A 17712-nucleotide genomic window follows, 5' to 3' on the forward strand; every position below is an offset into this window, starting at 1 on the left:
CCGCGGCGGGGCGGGGAAGGGGCGGGCAGCGGCGCCATGGGCGGGTCCCGGGGATCCTCCCCCGGACCGAGCCTACTCCCTGGCCGAGCCTCCCCGCACCAACTCGTCTGAAACTTGTGCGCAGCGGTGGCGCAGCCGCCGAGGATGGGGGGTTGCGGCCGCCGCTCGGGGCCGCCGCCCGCGCTGCTGTTGCTCTTGGCGGTGGCCGGCGCCGGCGCTGCGCCGCGCGCCGGGCTCTACTCGCCCTCCGACCCGCTGACGCTGCTGCAGGCGGACTCCGTGCGCGGCACCGTGCTGGACTCCCCCAGCGCCTGGGCCGTGGAGTTCTTCGCGTCCTGGTGCGGACACTGCATCGCCTTTGCCCCGACCTGGAAGGGGCTGGCCAACGACGTCAAAGGTGAGGAGCGGTAGGCGGGGGGTTCCCACTTCTCACCCCGCAGCCCCTCGCTCCACCCAGGTCGGCTCGGCGGAGGGCCCCGCGCGGCGCGCCCGCCCCCCCTGCCCACCAGCTCGGCCCACCTCTTCCTCTGCCCCGTCCGCTTACCCCCGCCACCCTACCTCCGGTTTCACATCCCTCAACTCCATTTTTGGCTCCCGCCCCTCGCAGTCTTTTCCCCTTGGCCGCTGTCCTGAGCTTCTCACCTCACCCCGCGATTTGCCCCTCCACCCCCACCCCAACAGGACGTGCTGGGCTTCCCCTGTCCGGCCTCTGCCGGTGTCCTGCCGCGGTCCCTGGGGTCTCCTTTGTTCCTCCTCTTGATCGCCTGACACCTTACGGCTTCCTCTAGCCCAGCCTGTGACAGTTCCTTTCCGTTCACCCAGGAAGCCGTGTCGCCTTGGGCCAAGGGCCCCAGGGCTGCGGGATCCGGGCTGGGCGAAGAGGAGCCCTCCCTCTGCCACCCCCACCCCCTTGGCCCGCTGACCCAGCTGCTGCAGACTCTTTCTCGGCTTTACCTTTGCGGCGGTTTTCCCGTCTCAGGCCCAGGCCTCTCCCCGTGGTGTCCATGCGCTCTCTCAGCCCCTTCTCTTTTAACCCCATGATCCGAGGGGCCTGACTGAAGGGCAGCCTCTTGGTGTGTGTCTGGGCCTTGTTTGCATTTGCTGCTCTGACTTCTAATCTCATATTTCCTTGATTCCAAGAGTCCATCAATTGTAAGACACATCATTCATTGATTAACAGCCTGAGAGGTAGAGGGATAAGATGACCATTAAATGTATAGATTTAAATATATACTCTATTAAAATGATGTTTTTGAAAACTCAAGAGAGCTGAGGGAATATGGTAATAATAGCGATTAATATTTACTGAGTGCTTACTACATGTCAACTGCCTAAGTATCTGACATGTTTGAATTTCCTTTCCACAAGTTAAAGATCTCTGTGGTGTCCCACATCTGCCTAACCAGACAGACAACAGGTAGGGGGGCAGGAGTAACTTGGTGGTAGTGATTTGCTGCCCCTGAATGGAGCTACATCCTGATTGTGGTGCCAGGGCCCTAAGAGGGCTCCTGACCTGAGAGGGTCACTGAATTAGGAGTGTGGGCATCTTAGGGAACAGGCCTCTTTGTGGAGAGAAGAGAACTGCAACCATTGTTTCTCTGCTGTGCGTTAGTATTTCTTATAAACTCAACTGTCTGTGCCTTTGTAGGTGTTGGTTTTCAAATTCAGGCTACCTCTTCCCTTGAGCAGCTTGCACAGTGGTTATTGAAGTGGCAAAATGGAAAGATGTATGCATCTGCCAGCCACGTGGTCCTGGAAAGTTTTTTTAAACAGAACTGATAAACCATTTTACTTCCAGTTTACACGTAGACATTTGTCTGCATACTTCTGTGGTCCCATCACCTGAAGGTGCCATTTCTCAGCAGCTCTTCACACTGCTTCAGTGATGTCAGCACAGCTGGTCAGAGCAGTAGGAAGAATGTTGAACTTGGAATTGGAACTCGGAAGATAACATTAGGTGTTCACGTGACACTGTGGGCTTGAGCATCCTAAAAAGCCTTAGATCACTTTCCACTTTGAGGCTATAAGAGGTCATACATAGATGTATGTATGACCTTTAATGGTCATACATAGATGGACTCAGTATAGGAGATTCTTACATCTTGACAGTGCTAAGGGGAGGGATTAGCTTCCAACTGACTCATGTGTTTGGCCTCTTGCAACCCAGAGTTTTCCAACGAATTGCATAGCCAATGACTGACCCAGCCTAGTGGATGAGGGTTGTCCCCTCCAAAAGGAGTCTTTCCTTTACAAAAAGCAAATCAAAACTTAAACCTCTGAATGGAAAATGGAAGCATCGAACCTGTGGAGATGAAACAGTCAATGGGAGGTGGGAGATTTAGGTGGAAACTGGAGGTATCCCGTGAGCCCTGGGGTTGAGTGCTCTCCCTAAGCAAGATCATATTGGGGGGAGGGCACTGGCCAGATCTGGTATCAGCTTGCAATGATTAAGAATGCCCCCACTCCAGTCCAAGGGGGTCTTACCTGTGAGGCCCTGCTGAGAAGCCAACATTTCTCTCATATCATCTCTGTCCTCTGAGGTCTTTTGAGAAAGTTTGGTTGTGGGCCAGCAGGGTGCTGCCCTCACACTACCCTGGGCCTGTGGGAGTGTGGCCCCTGCACTCTACAGATAGTATCTTGGGTTAGAGCTGCAAAAGTATAGAAGAGCATGGGAGAGAGATGTATTTTCCAGCTCTGCCCAGCCCACTCCCAGCATTTAATCTGACTGGCTAGGGCTCCTTTCTTCAGGGACTTGTGGGCTTGGTTCTCTGGGACATTGTTGCCATGGGGCACAGCACTAGTTCCTAAGTATCTGGCTTACCCCTTTCTATTCTAGAGCAGCTAGAGCACTATTCTATGGTGTTCATTTCGAGCCTTCTTTGGTTCTCACTGGTTAATCAATCAGCAAATATTTGTTGAGTGACCTCTGTGTGCAGATCATTGTTTACATTGCAGTTGAGGGAAATGAGCTACACACAGCAGGAAAACTGGCAACAGTAAGAAGCTGTGTTCAGAAAGGGCCAAGGAAATGGATCAGCCATTTATTGTAGGAATTCAGGAAGGGGAAAGTCACAGAGGGCTAATCTGGTCCCCAAAGGCCTTCATTCAAGCAGTTATTTATTACACACTTGTCTTATGCCAGGCACTTTGCTAAGGGCCTTCATAGACCACTGTTACATATAATGTCTATGAGAAAATAACCTGAGCAATATTGTTTTGTTTTGTTTTTGTAATGGATAAGTAACTTTCCCAAGGTGACACAGATGCTGAAGGTTTCTGACTCTCTAGAGCCTGGGCAGTTAGTAGAGAGGTGGGTGGACAAGGCAGGTCCTCCAGGCAGGTAAAGAGCCTGTGCAGACCCGTGGGGATGAGAGCTGTAAGGCACGGACCTGGATGTTTGAATGACAGTGAGCAATGTTGGTTTGCTTTGCTTTCCTTTCCAAGCTGTAGGCCAACCACCTGTCCTGCTTGTGCCCCTGGGAGGCTTAGCACAGAGCCGGGCTCGGTGTACTCACGCAGGCCAGTGGCGTGGGCCTCTTGGGATTCCAGATGAGAATGTGAGCGGCCGAGTTTCCTGCTAGTGCTGTGGCTCTTCTTGACTCAGACCTGAGGTGTCAGCCAGGGGTGAGGGCGAGGGAAGGCATGCTGTCCATCCCATGACCTCATTGTCTAGAAGCCTGCAGCAAGCAGGAAGGGATGGAGTGGTGATGGCATAGCACTGGCTGACTCCTGGTTTCAGGAGGACTCCAGCTCCTGAATGGTCATTAGAGCTAGAAAGGATGAGAGACCATCCATCCTGGCCCCATTGGACCCATGAGGAAACCGAGGCCCCAAGAGCAGACAGGTGGAGCTCAGGGTGCTTTGTGTGGCCAGTTACAGCTATAAGCAAGGCTTGTGACTCCAGGTCCAGTGACCCTTCCTGGACTCGTGAGTGGGGGCAGGGAAGCTGCCTGTGACTCCATAAGGAGCCCATCACCCCGCACCACAGGGTGTCCCCTCCCCGAATGCCCCAAAGCCCACAGTTGTCCTGGCTCAGCTTGCCTCTCCGTTTATTCATTTACTCTATGATCAATATAGAAATTACTTTGCCAGCATAGTAATTGCACCAGGAGACTTTTTTTTTCTCCCTAAGAGTAGGGCTGGACTCATACTCCTGACCTTTTTGGTGTTGGTCTGCAGGTCTCAGTATTTGTCACCTGACACCTTAAAAAGCCTCTCTTGCCCGCTTCTATTCCTCTTTGACAGGAATGCACTTTATCTAAATGCAGCTTTACTTTACCAAAGGAACACCCAGAAAAGGTCCTCTATTCCTTGTACTGTTACTAAAATGATGAATCGTCAGGTCCACGGTGATTATAACATCAAACCAGATCCTTTTATGTCATCATGGCTTATTAAGGTACTGACACTGATACTCCTGAGAAACATTCCTCCATTCCTCGGCCAGGACTCGCCCAGCACCTGACTGGCTCCAGTCTCCCCTTCCACTCCCCCAGGGGCACCAGTACCATTTCCCTGAGGTCTAGAGGATCAAGACATGGAGGCAAGGAGCCAAAGGCTGCCCAGGAGCAAGGGCTGCAACCCCCCAGGCGCTGCCATTCCTCTTGTCCCACTTCTGACACCACGCTCCACCCTCCCTGAGTTTCCTGGCTGGGAAGCCAAAAGAGCAGCTCTCTGTTCTGCCTTGGCCCTCCTGAGGCCAGCAACAGACTTAGGTCCTAGGTTTAGGTCCCAGATCCTCCACTGATTAGCTGTGTGCCCTGGGCGCAGTTATCTAATCTGTTTTGCAGTTGAGGAAAGCAGGTCTAGAGATAAATACCTTCTTACTTTCCTCATAAGATAGTTGCAAGCATTAAACTAGATAAACTAAGGGCACAATCAACTCTCTGTATGTGTGATATCATCATCATCAGAGTAAGAGCCAAGTCTGTGATACTGACTGACTGCTGGAGTTACAGAGAATAGTAGCAACTAGAAGACAAAACCGTTTTTACCATCCACTCTCTCACGGGGAAGGCTGTGATTGGAGCAAAGAGCAAAAATGTAACATCCTGACCATGGTGGAGAGGGGAAAAATGTGGGCTTGAGTCTGGTAGCCCTCGGCCAACTTGCAGGCTTCTCAGTGTTGTCCTCCTCATTTGTAAAGCAGGTGCCCCCACCACATGCTGGTGGGACGGTGAGCCCATCCAGAATGTGCCGTGGGTGCTCACTGACTGCCCCTCCCTGTCCTGTCAGAGTCTCTGTGCCCCAGCGGGCAGTGGGCACTGACTGTGGCCCAAGAGATGGTGGCCTGTACTCAGAGAGGAGAGCAGTGGAGTAGTTGAGGCCTGAGGTCCTTGGTCACCCTGCCAAGTGGCCTTCTGCCAGGGTCCCTCACGGGTGAAAGAAGAAATTACCTCTCTTCCCCCTTATATCTAAGTGACTCACTCTTTTGAGGACAGCTGGGCCCCCCGTCTGGGTGTCCCTGAGCAAGGTGACTGAACCCTAGGTGCAAATCAGAAGGAGCAAGCCTAGGCCACAGGGGGTGGCCTCTGTTTCCATCCTCCCCTGCGCCTCCCTCATGGAGGGGAGGAGCCACAGGAAGGAGGGCTGGGGTGCTCCTGCCTGTGGTCCAGGGCCAAGTCCTGCACATGGGCAGCCCTTCCCTCCTGCATTCCCAGGTGGCTGGCACGAGTCTCTCCCCCTGCCTGGCCCCGAGGATAGACTGAGGCTGCGAGCTGCAGAGAGCCAGTCCCTGGTTGGGGCCGATTTGTATAATTCAGTCAACAGTCACTGGTCACCTTTCGTGGGCTGGACAGTCAGGAAGCTAGGCAGTGAAGGAAAATGAAAATACGTTTAGGGATGGACAGGCTTGGGACTGTGTTGTAGAAACATGAGCAGGGCCCTGAGCCTGGGGCTTGCACAGCAGCTCTGACCAGTGAGAAAAATCGTGTTTAAACTGAGTTGTGCTTGGCAAATAGGAGTGAGAGTGAGAGTAGGGCTGTGGGAATGGCCTGGAGGCACTGGAGCTCAGTGTGGAAGGAGGAAGCCTCAGCATTCCTGGAGCATTTGGGGAAGTGGTAAGAGGAGGCTGCGTGGGTAGGTTGCAGGGGCTGGATCAAGAATGGCCTCGTGGCTGTAGGTTTTCTTCTAAAGGCAGTGGGGGTCACTGAGACCATTGAATGAGTGACATAATCAGATCCACAGACTGAACAGACCTCTTGGTGGCTGGATAAGACTGGTGGTGGAGCCCGTTAAGACCTCGCTGGGAGGGAGATGAGACATTTCTCTGGACACAAGCTGCCTAAGAAACCCTGCTGTAGCCCACTGGTCAAGGAGGGAAGGTTAGACACAAGGTGATAAAGAACCTGGGATGAGGGACGAAGAGACTCAGAAGGCGAGTGGACAGCGTTTGCAGCCCTGTTGTGACTGGCAATCCATGTGGGCAGACGCCTGACTCTGTTCCCACCAAGTGCTGCCAGCAGTGGGGAGAGGGGTCAGGGAGAGCAGAGTGCCAGGGAGGGCAGGAGAGATGCCATCCTGAGCCTGGCACAGAGCAGACCCTGACTACCTCCGTCCTGTGTGCGGATGCTCAGGTAAGTGAGATTTAAAGCCAAAGGATGCAAGCCAGCTTGCAGATACTTAGTTTCGCTTACCTGCTGCCCTCGTGTGCCAGGGGGTCCAGAGCTCCACCAAAGGGGGTGTGGGGGCGTGGGGAAAATGGCAGGATAGGTTGTAGCTCATCTGTCTCTGCTAAACCTTTCCATTCACTTTCCACCACCCTCCCCGCCGCCTATCCACCTGCCCACCAAGATGCCAGAACTTTCGATGTCAGGAGTAGACTGTCAGCAAGAAAGGAAGAGGGAGTGTTGCGTAGGCCTGCCGCACAGCCCCAGGCCCCTGCCTTGTGTCGCCCCAACAAGGACCAGTTTAGTTGCTCTGAGCCATTTGGAGCCGTTCCTCTGAGGGGTGGGGGGGGGACTGTCCCGTGGAAGTGAGGGTAACAGTCCTTTCTTGGGCATAAAGTGTTCTCGGGGGCACTGATGCCTTCTGAGATACTGGTTTTGCCGAATCATCAGGAACAGGCTCTGGGGTAAGATAAGAGGTCCTGGCACAGCCCTGATTCTCAGGGATGTTGTGATTAGTATATTGCACTTAATGGGGGCTGGGTGGGCTATCTGTAAGTGCCTCCACCCCACCCCACCCCACCCCGTGCTCCAGATGGGAGGCGTTGGGCCCCGTGGGGGACACACATGCAGTCGGGCAGGCGTCCTCCTTCACTTCAGCCCAGAAATGCCAGGGTCTCCAGTGGGCTGTGGGAGTCAGCCCAGACCCGTCCAGGCAAGCACTCAGCCTGGCCCTGCCTGCCTCCCACCTGAGCCTCCTCTCCAGGCCACCTGCCCATTCCCCCTCCTCACAGTCCTCAGATCTCTGTCAGCTGACTGACTGTCAGTGTTCCACTCAATTTCTGCCTTTCCTCCGAGGCCCTTCCTCAGGCCCCAGGGCTGGTGTCTCCCATGCCCAGACTCCGTTAGAGCTCTGCCGCATGGCATGGCACCTCACCGTCTGTTTGGCCTCCCCGGTGTCTACCTTGCCTTCAGCTGGAGCTGTCTTGTGGTGTGGAACGTGAGTGGGTGCTCAGGGGCCACCTGACTTGAGATCAGAGCTAGGAGGACTGCCTGGTAGATGAGTTTGTTTTCTGTTTCCCAGATCCTGGGCAGGGGCCCAGAGGGGTGCCAGCATTCTCTCTGCCAGTAAGTTTCAGCCGAGGGAGGACTTGCAGCCTGGGGCTGGAGGAGGAAGTGCAGTGCCGGGGAAGCTGTCCTGGGAGCTGTTAATCTCCTGGACTCTGGCCTCAGGGCTTCCTTCCCTGCAGTTCCTAGATTCCAGGTGCCTTGCCCGCTGTCCCCAGGTTTCCTGCCTCCATTTCCGGTGGGGTCACCAGTCCTCAACACCCTGTGTCCCTCCCACCTGAGCTGGGCTGACTGCCAGTAGCTCTGGCTACAGAACCTGTCACCGAAGGCCCTCTGGGGGATTACAGACCCGGAGCCTGCTCTCCGCCTTCTGGAACTGATCCTCTCGAGAGGGCTGCAGGAGCAGGGGCCAGATCAGGGCTTTCTCCCAGGAAGGCCAGGCTCACCTCACGGCTTTCTGCAGCCCCTGCAGCCCCTGTGTCCTCCCCGCCAGAATAATGGGGATGGGGGGCACAGATGCCATTACAAGACAGCATTGCTTATGCTGTTTACCTGTGTCCTAGCAGGGGCTGAATGCAGGGTCCTATCTCAGAGGTCCTTTTCTGAGGAGGGGGTGGCCTTCCTCATAAGAGCTCTGGGGGTAGAAGCTGCGGGCCTTGCATGGGGGTGGGGGGTACACAGGCACAGACGCCAGCTCCTCTTACTCACCTCACGTTTTTTTGTCTGTTCAGACTGGAGGCCGGCGCTGAATCTTGCTGCCCTGGACTGTGCTGATGAGACCAATAACGCTGTCTGCAGAGACTTCAACATCCTTGGCTTCCCGACTGTGAGGGTGCGTGGCAACTGGGGAGGGTGGTCCTGGGGGGCTGGTGCCAGTGGAGCAGCCATTCCTGCTGCCCTGGCCTGAGCTCTTTGGGCTTGATCTGCTTAAACCAGCCCCTAAAGTCCTGTCCCTTTGCTTGAAGAGACATCAGCTTTAGGGGCAGAAAAGGATGTGAATTGGGAGGCAGAAAAGATAGAGGTTCATTGGTCTGGCAAGTTCTGCCCTTTATAAGGGGAAGGGGCCGGGGTGGTGGGGGCGCAGTGTTGGGATGGGCAGGTTCAGCTGCTGGATTTGAGCTGTGAAGTGATCATCACCTGGAGCTCCCAGCTCGCCAGGGGCTTTCTCGCATTCCCCACCTCCCGACTTCCTAGCTACAGAAGTCTCACTTAGCCCTGTAACACCAGGGTTTAGGCGCCGACCCACCCATGGGCAGGATCCGGGCTGGGGTGCCTAAGGTCCCGCAGAAAGCACGGCAGGCCTTGTGCCCATCGGGCAAGTGCCTCGAACCCAAGTAGCTTGCCAAGGCCCCAGGCAGCTGGGGCCCCATAGCTGAGCCGCTCACCTGCGCACAAGGGCTCTGTCTCCCCAGCTTCGGGTGGGGCCCTGCCTGCCAGCCTGCCTACCAGTGGGTCATCAACAGCTTAATTAACATGGGAGCAACTTCCAGGGCTTTCTGGAAAACCCAGAGCAGCAAAGCTGTGCAGTTGTACTTTATGCCCTCCCCAGGGCTCAGGCCCTGCTGTAATCTAGTTTTCTTCCAAGTTAGAGAATCTGGATCTCTCTCTCTCTCTCCCTCCAGCCACCCATTGTTAGCCATCTCCCACCAGAATGGCATCTTGAGAAGCAGTTTCCTCTCTAGCCACTAGGAATAATCAGGAAATGCCTTGGAAAGCTAAAATACTAAGATGTCCCTAGAACAAGACATCTGTGAGCTGAGGAGCCTCACATTCCACGCAGAACCATAGCTGAATCTCAGCCTAATCACTGTAAGAGAATTCATGTGGAAAGCAAGACCCCAGGCCCCTTCAAGAAACCCAGCTCTACCTGCATCTGACCTGCCCTGCTGGGTTCAGGGTGTGCATGGTGTAATGCAGCAGCCTCCTGTGCTCCCACTCCCACTCAGGGTCGGGGCTGAGGCCCCAGGTTTAGCAGAGGCCAGGCTGCGCCGGGGAATAGCGTGGTGAGCCAACAGCTACAGCCCTATCATTTCAAGGCAGCCACAGGGGGGTCGCTTGTCCATCATCGCTGGGCCTCTGTGATGAGGCCATGGCCTTATCCTTGGCCCCAACATTTGTAACTTTTTACTTTCATATTCAAAATTACTCTGGTGGTGGTGGACAGGACACTCTGTTCCCACCGAGCCCAGACCAGCAGTCCCGAATGGGAAGCCGTGGGAACACTGTGCTGGCAGCAGGCGTCCTCTTCCACAGGCTGATGCTGCCCTCGGCGAGGCCCAGGCACAGGGGTGCAGCCACTGCCCAATCTCCGGGAAGGAGATTGGCATCAGTACCATTGCCAGGTCAGGATGTGAAGGAGGCAGCCCAGAGAGTCAGGTGACCCCAGGGTGCCTCTCTGCCTACCCAAGTCACGCAGCACACACAGCCTGAATGCCTCCAGTGGTTAATCATCTTCTCATCCACCCAGCTGGCTATGGGAGGGCCCTGAGCTGGTCTTGACCTTCCCCTACCTCCACAAAGGCAGCATGTGGCTGGGCCAGGCACTTCCGTGTCAGCAGGGAGAGGCACTTGGCGTCCTGTCTTTAGGACTCTAGTCCAGGGGCAAGTGGATCAAGCTCCGGGTGCGTCTCTGCTCCAAGGCCTATGCAGTGGCTCTCAGACATGTTTACTGGGATGAGCTGCAGCAAGAGAGATAACATTTTACAGTGCAGTCTAGAAGTTGGTTGGTATCTATTAGCACCAAAACAAAAGTTTCATAAAACAATATTGATTCTTCGGAAGTATAGTACACACTGGTATTTTTCATTCTGTTTATGTTTGTTAAATACTGGCTGTGACTCACTAAATTGATTTTACAACTTACTACTGGGTTGCATCTAGTGTTTGGAAAACATTATTCAAACAGATTCCAGATCTCTAGAGATTCTGGCCCTTGGAGGACCTGGCATGCCTCATGGGCACCAGCGTAGAGTGTAGAGGCTGGCCTGGCTGCCAGCAGCCCACTGCCCTGTTTGCTGTCACCTGGGGACTGGAGTTTGCCCTTGCTCCTACCCATAAAGGCTGTTGGAGCTCTAGAATGAGAACACATACCGGACGGGGAAGAGAGTGTTGCCAATGTGATGGGGACAGGCCCACACAAGAGCCTGGCTACCCCCAGTGACATGTGTCATTGTCCCTTTCCTCTGCCTCCTGCCCTTTGTTACTGTGAACAACAATGAACTTCCACCAGCCCATCCTGTTTTGCCAACACTTACTGTGCTGGGCGGGCCTGCTATGTCAGGTCCCAGGAAGGCTGGAGCCAGAGCCCAGCAGGAGGAAAACAAGGGTTGAGGGAGGGAGGGACTAATTTGCAGCTGCCTCTGGCTGGCACTTGGGGGCCTAGGGGCTGGAACTTTGGGTGGGGGTTTTTGCTGTGGACCAGGATCCTTTGAGGCCAAAGACCTGGCTGGGATCAGGATTATGGAGAGCGGCAGCTCTGGGGTGGAGAGAAGTCTTCCCTTTGAAGGATTCTGAGGCAATAATTGACATGGATTCAAATCCCGGCTCCACTGCTTCCCAAATGTGACTTGGGAAGTTGCTGGACGGTGCCTCAGCAGTAGGCCTAAGTTCCCTTGTCTGAAAACAGGATGATAGTGTTTACCTAGTCAGATTGTTGCCGGGTATGAAATGAGGTCCTGTGCATGAGAATGCTGAGAGTGCATGAGAATGCTGAGAGTAGGGGTTCAGTCAGGGCTAGTCATCTCCCTTCCCATTGCCCTGTTTCCTCCCTGTGGGGCCCCATGGTCGCTCCTCAGGGCACTGCCTTCTGGGCATCCCCAACTTTTGAATGAATGTGTGCTGGTGGGAGAGGCGGGACCCAGGAGTCCTGGCAGCGGAGGTATGAGAGTCCCGTGCTGGCCGGCAGTGAGCAGCTGTACTCGATAGATGCAGGAGGGGTTCACCGGGCGTACGGAGCTCTTTTCCTCATCCTTCCGAGGAGTTCATGGAGGCGGGAGAGTTCTATTTGGTGGCTGGGCTTGGCTAGGAGAGGGGGTGTGTGGGCCAAGGAAGTGACCAAAGGTCCCATGTGGGTGGGACCGGGTGGCATGTTGAGAAGACTGGCTTGGCCTGTCTGGAGCAGAGACTCTCCAGCAGCTTGGAGGCAGGCCAGCGGGAAGGGAGCCCAGTAATGGCAGGTCCTTGAATTCAAGGCTGGGAGTGTGGACACCCTGCGGGGGTACGGAGCCAGGGCCGTTACCTTATGTGGCTCTTGTTAGAGGATGAGATGTCAGGGAAGTGACAGGACTCAGAAAGACATCCCCTGCCTCTCTCTGAAAAAAAGAGATGGGTCTCTCGACAGTGACCTGCCCTCTTCTAGCTGTCTCTCTGCTGACAGTCCCAGTGCGGGGGGTGGGGGTGGGGTTCCACTTGTGGATCCTCGAGCTCATCACAGGGTATCTGGAGACTGGATCGTTTTCCTTAAAACGTATTTTAAAAGCCTGGATTTGGAAGTATCTTGGTCACCACTGAAAGTGAACCTTTCCATTCAGCCTTCTGTGACCTCTGGAAGGCAGGGCCCTTGGTGGTGATGGTGCTTCTGATGGGTTGGTACAGACCCACCTAGCACTGCCTGGCCTCCTGCATGTGGGGAGACACGGAGGTCTTCCAGGACTCCAAGTCTGTGGGGGAAATTAGCTCCTGTGTAGAGCGATGGGAGGAAAGGGCCAGGTGCTGGCTGCTCCTACAGGAAGGAAGGCTCAAGCTGGAGTCTTCACAGCCTGTTTCCAGGGAGTCGTGGTTTTCCCTGCATAGCGCACACGCCTCCAACAACTGACTTAATAAGGTTGCTTTTAATCAGAGGACAGAAATGTGCCCTGACTAGACTTTAATATGATTTTCGCATGAGCTTCCAAGATGATCAAAGGGCAGAGAGTCTCTATTCAGCTGAACAGATGTCTTTTGAGTGCTTCCCTGTCGTAGACACTGTGCCAGGCACTGTGGGGCTTGCAGAGATGAATAAGCTATAGTCCTGCTCAGGGAGGTGGGTGGAAAGTTCAGGTTTCAGGTCCACAGTAGCTGAAGTGGAGGGAAGGTGGGGCACGGGGAGCTAAGATCCTGGAAAGCCTTGAGAGAAGTGACTGGAGACATTATTCCCTGACAGTGAAGAGTCACCCGGAAGAGCTATGAGGGGACGTGATGGTATCAGACCCGAGTCGTGCCTTAGAAAATTAAGCAGAGTGGCAGCGGGAGCATGGGTTGGGGAATGAAAAGATCCAGTACATCAAAATCCCTGAGCTCACGAAGGAAAACAGCAAGGACTGATGCAGTAGTCCAGGAACTAGGAGGCAGGCCCTGGTCCAGGTGAGGTGACTGGTCTGGAGGACGGTTGAAGAGGTATCACTAAGGTCCATGTCATAGAACATGCCAGCGTGCTGGAGGGTGGGGGCTGTGGGAGAAGGAGGGGCTGGTCTGGGTAACGGGGAAGAGGACCATGGGGTGAGCAGGAGCACAGGTGGACAGACAGGCCTGGGGAGGTGACTCAGTCCTGGAGAGGGTGTGTGTGCAGGGTGCCCTGACCCCTGCGTGGAGGCCACCGAAGTCTAGGACAGTTGAGGAACTACGACAGAGGGTTCAGACTGCAAGTCACTGACAAAGATGACGCTGGCAAGGGGACAAGCAATAGGTATGTTCCTTCAAGCCCCTGATGATCCACCAGTGTGAGCATGGTGTGACAGGGCCTCGCAGGGCTTTTTTAACAGAAGAGTGTCATGATCTGATGCGTGGTTGTAGGAGAGCCTGGGGCAGGGAATGGCGAGGGCCCGGACACGGGAGAAGGGCCACGGGTGAGGCTGTGAGGGGGGCCACAGAGACCTGGTCAGTGTCAGGCAAACCGAGGGAGGCAGCGATGTGATGTAAAAGGCAAAGAAGGAGGCACACTGTGGCTGTGAGGGAAACCAGGCGGCTGGAACACCAGATGTGCAGAGAAGGCAAGAGGGGGAAGGCCACGGGACTGGCCGTAGAGCAGGTCCACTGAGCTTCCCCAGAGCAGTGTCCGCGGGGTGTGGGTGCACAAGCCGCAGCCACCCAGGCGTGGGAATGAAGAGTGGGCGAGCTGGGGTGAGAGTGGGCACTGTTTTGAGAAACTTGGCAGTTCAGGGAAACAGGAAATGCAGTAACTGGGGAAGGATGCAGAGACACTGTATTCCCATCTTCCTTTCCTTCCTGTCATTAGAAAAAATTAAATTAGGAGGATAATGAATCTATTTGTAGGCATAGATCTGGTAGAAGAAGGGAAAGAGGAAAGAGAGGTGAATTGATAGGGAAAGGTTCCTAAAGAGCAAGAGCCACAGCTCAGGGGGTGGCATTGTTCTGGAAAGCAGAAGGGCAGCTTCTGGGACAGATGGGAAGGCTGTGTGACAGCACGGAGGTAACTGGAGGGGGGGCGGGGGGCCTTCCCTGTAGCCCTGCACCTCGTAGGGTGGGGTTTCTTGGAGTCCCTGCATTCCTCTGGGTCACTCTTGCTAACTGAGGCTCCAGCTCCATGCTGCCCAGGACTGGGGCCTTCAGAAGGCTCTGTGGGGACCCAGGGAGGCTGCCTTTTTTTGAAGATAATGCCAGATTGGGGTGACCCGGTGGCTGGTGAAGAAAAGCTAATAGGCTACTTTTTAGTAACTGGAAATAACAACTGTAACTATGGGGAGGCCACACAGTTTAAGGCATCATGATTCCAGAAGTGTTTTTATGCCTGTGGAGACAGCTTAGTCTGTCTGTCTGTGCATGGACAAGGACACCATTGCCATGAATAACCGCAGCTGTGACGATTGTCCTCCTGGCTATTATTTGCAAGCAAACCAGACCCCAAGAGGAGTGTTTAGAATTTTGTTTCTGAGAAATGATGTTGGTCCATCAATGCCTTAACATGCTTTATTTACTTACCTCATGTTCCAATCCAGGAAATTTGTGATCATTTTTACAAGTATTAAGGGAACATATAATTTTATTTTCAAAATTTGTTCAATAATTTCAAGGAACACTACTATAAATATATATGGTATGTATATAGTGGATGGTTTTCTTCCAGAATAAAAATTTATATTAGTGCTCTAAAAAGAGAGAGAATAAAGCAGTTGTCGTCTGTTAGGGTCCGGATGAGGTCAGTGGGAGGAGGAGAAGGTTGCCGGTAGGGAGAAATGGGCGGCTTCTCTGCATCTGTGATCATCTGGGAGAACGGGTACAGGGGACCTCTGGATTTTATTTTTCTGCCTACAAATGACTGGAACAAACAAATAGCTGGTGAATGTTTCCTAGTGGTTAAAAGGTAGGCTCAGGGAAGGGGATGGTGATGGTGATGCATTTATCATTTATTGGCTCCTTACTCTATGTACCAGGTTCAGTGCTAAGTAAGCACTTTAGATGTATTGTGTTTGAATCCTCACAGCAATTCTTCAAGGTAGATGGTGTCATCCTCATCTTCAAGATGAGAAAGTTCATAGAGGTTAGTAGATTGCCCAGGGTCACACAGCAAGAATGTAGCAGAGCCAGCCCTGAACCCAGGTCTTGTAGACGCAGGGCCTGCACTCAACCACCAGCTTAGGGTAAGGCCAAGCGGTCCTGCTGTTGGGGGCAGAGTCCCAAGGTAGCCACAAGTGGACCTGAGGTTGGGACCTCAGGAAGAGTCCTCTTCCCAGCCTTCAGGCTCGTTCCCAGGCAGTTAAGTGTCTGTCTGTCAGGACAGCTGAACTCTGTCCTCTCCTGAGCCCAGGAGCTCTGGTAGCTCAGTCACCACTTAGGCAGAAGCTCAGATTCGGGGGTGTTGTCCTCTCTTCTTTCTGTCCCTTCTCCTAAGGATGTGACAGACTGGGCCTGGATGCCCTGGGACAAAACGATGATATAAATTGGCCTGTAATAGACTTGTTTCTTCAAGGGCTTGGGCCCATCTTTGTAGGGCCTGACCTGGAGAGCCTGCCCTTCGTGCAGTGTCGGCCACGCCAGGCTGGGAGTTCTCAGTGCCCAGGACACCCGCCTCTGAGCCCTTCTTCCGACAGAAGGAGCAAGGACAGATTGCCTCAGAGGGCGGCTGACGTTTTCCAGGGATGTTTGAAGTGACTTGACTTGACTTTTCCAGTTGGGTCTGCATCATTCATTCCTGCAGTAAATATTTCCCAGCCATTATGTGAGAGGGCCTGGTGATTTACAGACAGTCCACCGCTAGTAAATGCATGAGCAGCTGCCTGCAGCTTGCCCTGGTGCTTCCAGCTGCTGGGGGTAGGGAGTCGGTCGAGAGCACCAGGAATGGATCAGTGTCCAGCTCCTCCCTGCTCTCATTTGACAGAAGAAGAAACGGGGGCTCAGAAAAGTTGAGTGATTTGCCCAGGGTCACCCCCCCAAGTAGCTGGGCCTTAACTGCAGGTCCTCCCGGCTCCAGTGTTGTGTTCTTAGCCCCGTGTCGCTGACCTTTTGCCTGTGTGTTTGCTTCCAGTTCTTTAACGCCTTTTCCAAGGATGGCTCGGGAACAACTATGTCAGGTGGGTGTCCTGGCTCGCCGGCCCTGTTGGCGGTGTCAGTGTCTCCTCTGCCTCCTCTCTCCCTTTTTTCCGGGTTTCTTCTGGGTCTATGAGGTGAGGAGTTCCCCAAGTGAGACAAATTTATGTTTTCCCAACCACGTCGTTCCCAGCCAGCCCTGAAGCCGAGGCTGAGGAGCCCTTCCGTGCCCACCCAGGGTCCTGAGGAGCAGGGCGGGTCTCCAAGGCTCCAGAATAGCCCCTGTGTCAAAATGGAGGTGGCATCCACAGGGGCAGACCAGGCAGTGCCCTGGGAAAGCCCTCAGGTCTGAGGGATTCTCTCCTGCCGTCTAAGGGAGGGGCTCCTGGTGTGACTTGGGGCCTCAGGGGCAGCCCCCACCCCTCCCCCAGGGGACTGCCACCTGCCGCCTCTTTCAGGACTGGCTCGTGCCCGGGCCCTAGCTCCTGTGAGGGAAGCTGACCAGGGCATGGGGGCCTGCCCTCCTTTTCCCCTCATGCCCTCCACCCTGTCCATCTTCATTTGCAGTGGCAGGTGCTAATGTGCAGACGCTGCGGGAGAGGCTCATTGACGCTCTGGAGTCCCATACCGACACATGGCCCCCTGCCTGTCCCCCACTGGACCCTGTCAGGTATGGCGGCTGGGAAGCGTGGGCCAGGATCACAGGCCCAAGGGTAAGAGGCTGGTGGGGGCTGCAGGGCAGACGCCTCAGTGCCTGCTGTGGAGTGGCTGGAGGTCCTAACCAAGGAGCCTTGCCTTCCCGGGGCTGACAGGTGCCAAGGCCCATCCCACCGGGTGGGAGGGAGAAGATGGGGTGGGGGGTTGCCATGTCATCCCCACTGCTGCATCTCACAGCCTTAAATGCACAGACTCACAGCCTTCAGAACCTCAGGGAGGTCACATACCCTTTGGAGGCAGGGCAAGGGTTGGGGGACTGAGAGGAGGAAAGCCCTGTCTCTCCGAAATGAAGGTAGTGGTTTCTCTGAGCAGTGGCTGTGACTCTGCTCCCTGTGCTGCAGAGCACAAGGCACAGTGGCTGGTGACCTATAGCCACCTGCCAAGCAGGCTTCCAGGATTGCCTCTTTTCTAGGAAAATGAGATACAGATACATGGCGTCTTGCCCCAACTCTCCCACAGAGGGAGACGGGGAAACTGAAAACACTAGGTCCCACACTTCCTGATGGAAACTCAGGATAGGATAAAGCCCATCTCAGGGACTCTGGCCAAGAAGGAATAAATCTAGGCACCAGTAAGGCCTGCTCGAGGGCCAGCCTTAGAGTACATTGAGGGTTCCAGGTGCTGAGAAGGCTCACGAAGCAGGCACGGTGTGTGCGGCCCTCTGAGCTTGTGCAGTGGTGTCCTTGAAAGCATAGTCCTGCTGAGCGACTGTGTTTCCAAGTGCCAGTTGGGGTTGAATCCAACTCGCAATGACTCTTTTATCATCTCTCCCAATCCCCACCCTCCCAGAGGGGCTCCCAGAGACCCGGGACCCCTCACATAGCTTTGGTGTGGTTCGGTATTCCACAACTCTCTGGGAAAC

The 17712-nt window shown here is 54.6% G+C and overlaps 1 protein-coding gene across 1 annotated transcript in view; it reads left to right on the plus strand.

The window, feature by feature from the left end:
* The first annotated feature begins 61 nt into the window (after positions 1 to 61).
* Positions 62 to 17712, plus strand: part of QSOX1 (quiescin sulfhydryl oxidase 1) — a 35746-nt gene continuing 18095 nt past the window's right edge. Inside the window, exons 1-4 of the mRNA XM_017642724.3 lie at positions 62 to 397; positions 8405 to 8505; positions 16132 to 16177; positions 16701 to 16803. Of these exons, the coding sequence (XP_017498213.3) occupies positions 145 to 397; positions 8405 to 8505; positions 16132 to 16177; positions 16701 to 16803 (503 nt within the window). The 5' untranslated portion in view covers positions 62 to 144. The remainder of the gene's footprint in view (positions 398 to 8404; positions 8506 to 16131; positions 16178 to 16700; positions 16804 to 17712) is intronic.

The sequence above is a fragment of the Manis javanica genome, chromosome 11 (assembly GCF_040802235.1).
Source record: "Manis javanica isolate MJ-LG chromosome 11, MJ_LKY, whole genome shotgun sequence".
NCBI lineage: Eukaryota > Metazoa > Chordata > Mammalia > Pholidota > Manidae > Manis > Manis javanica.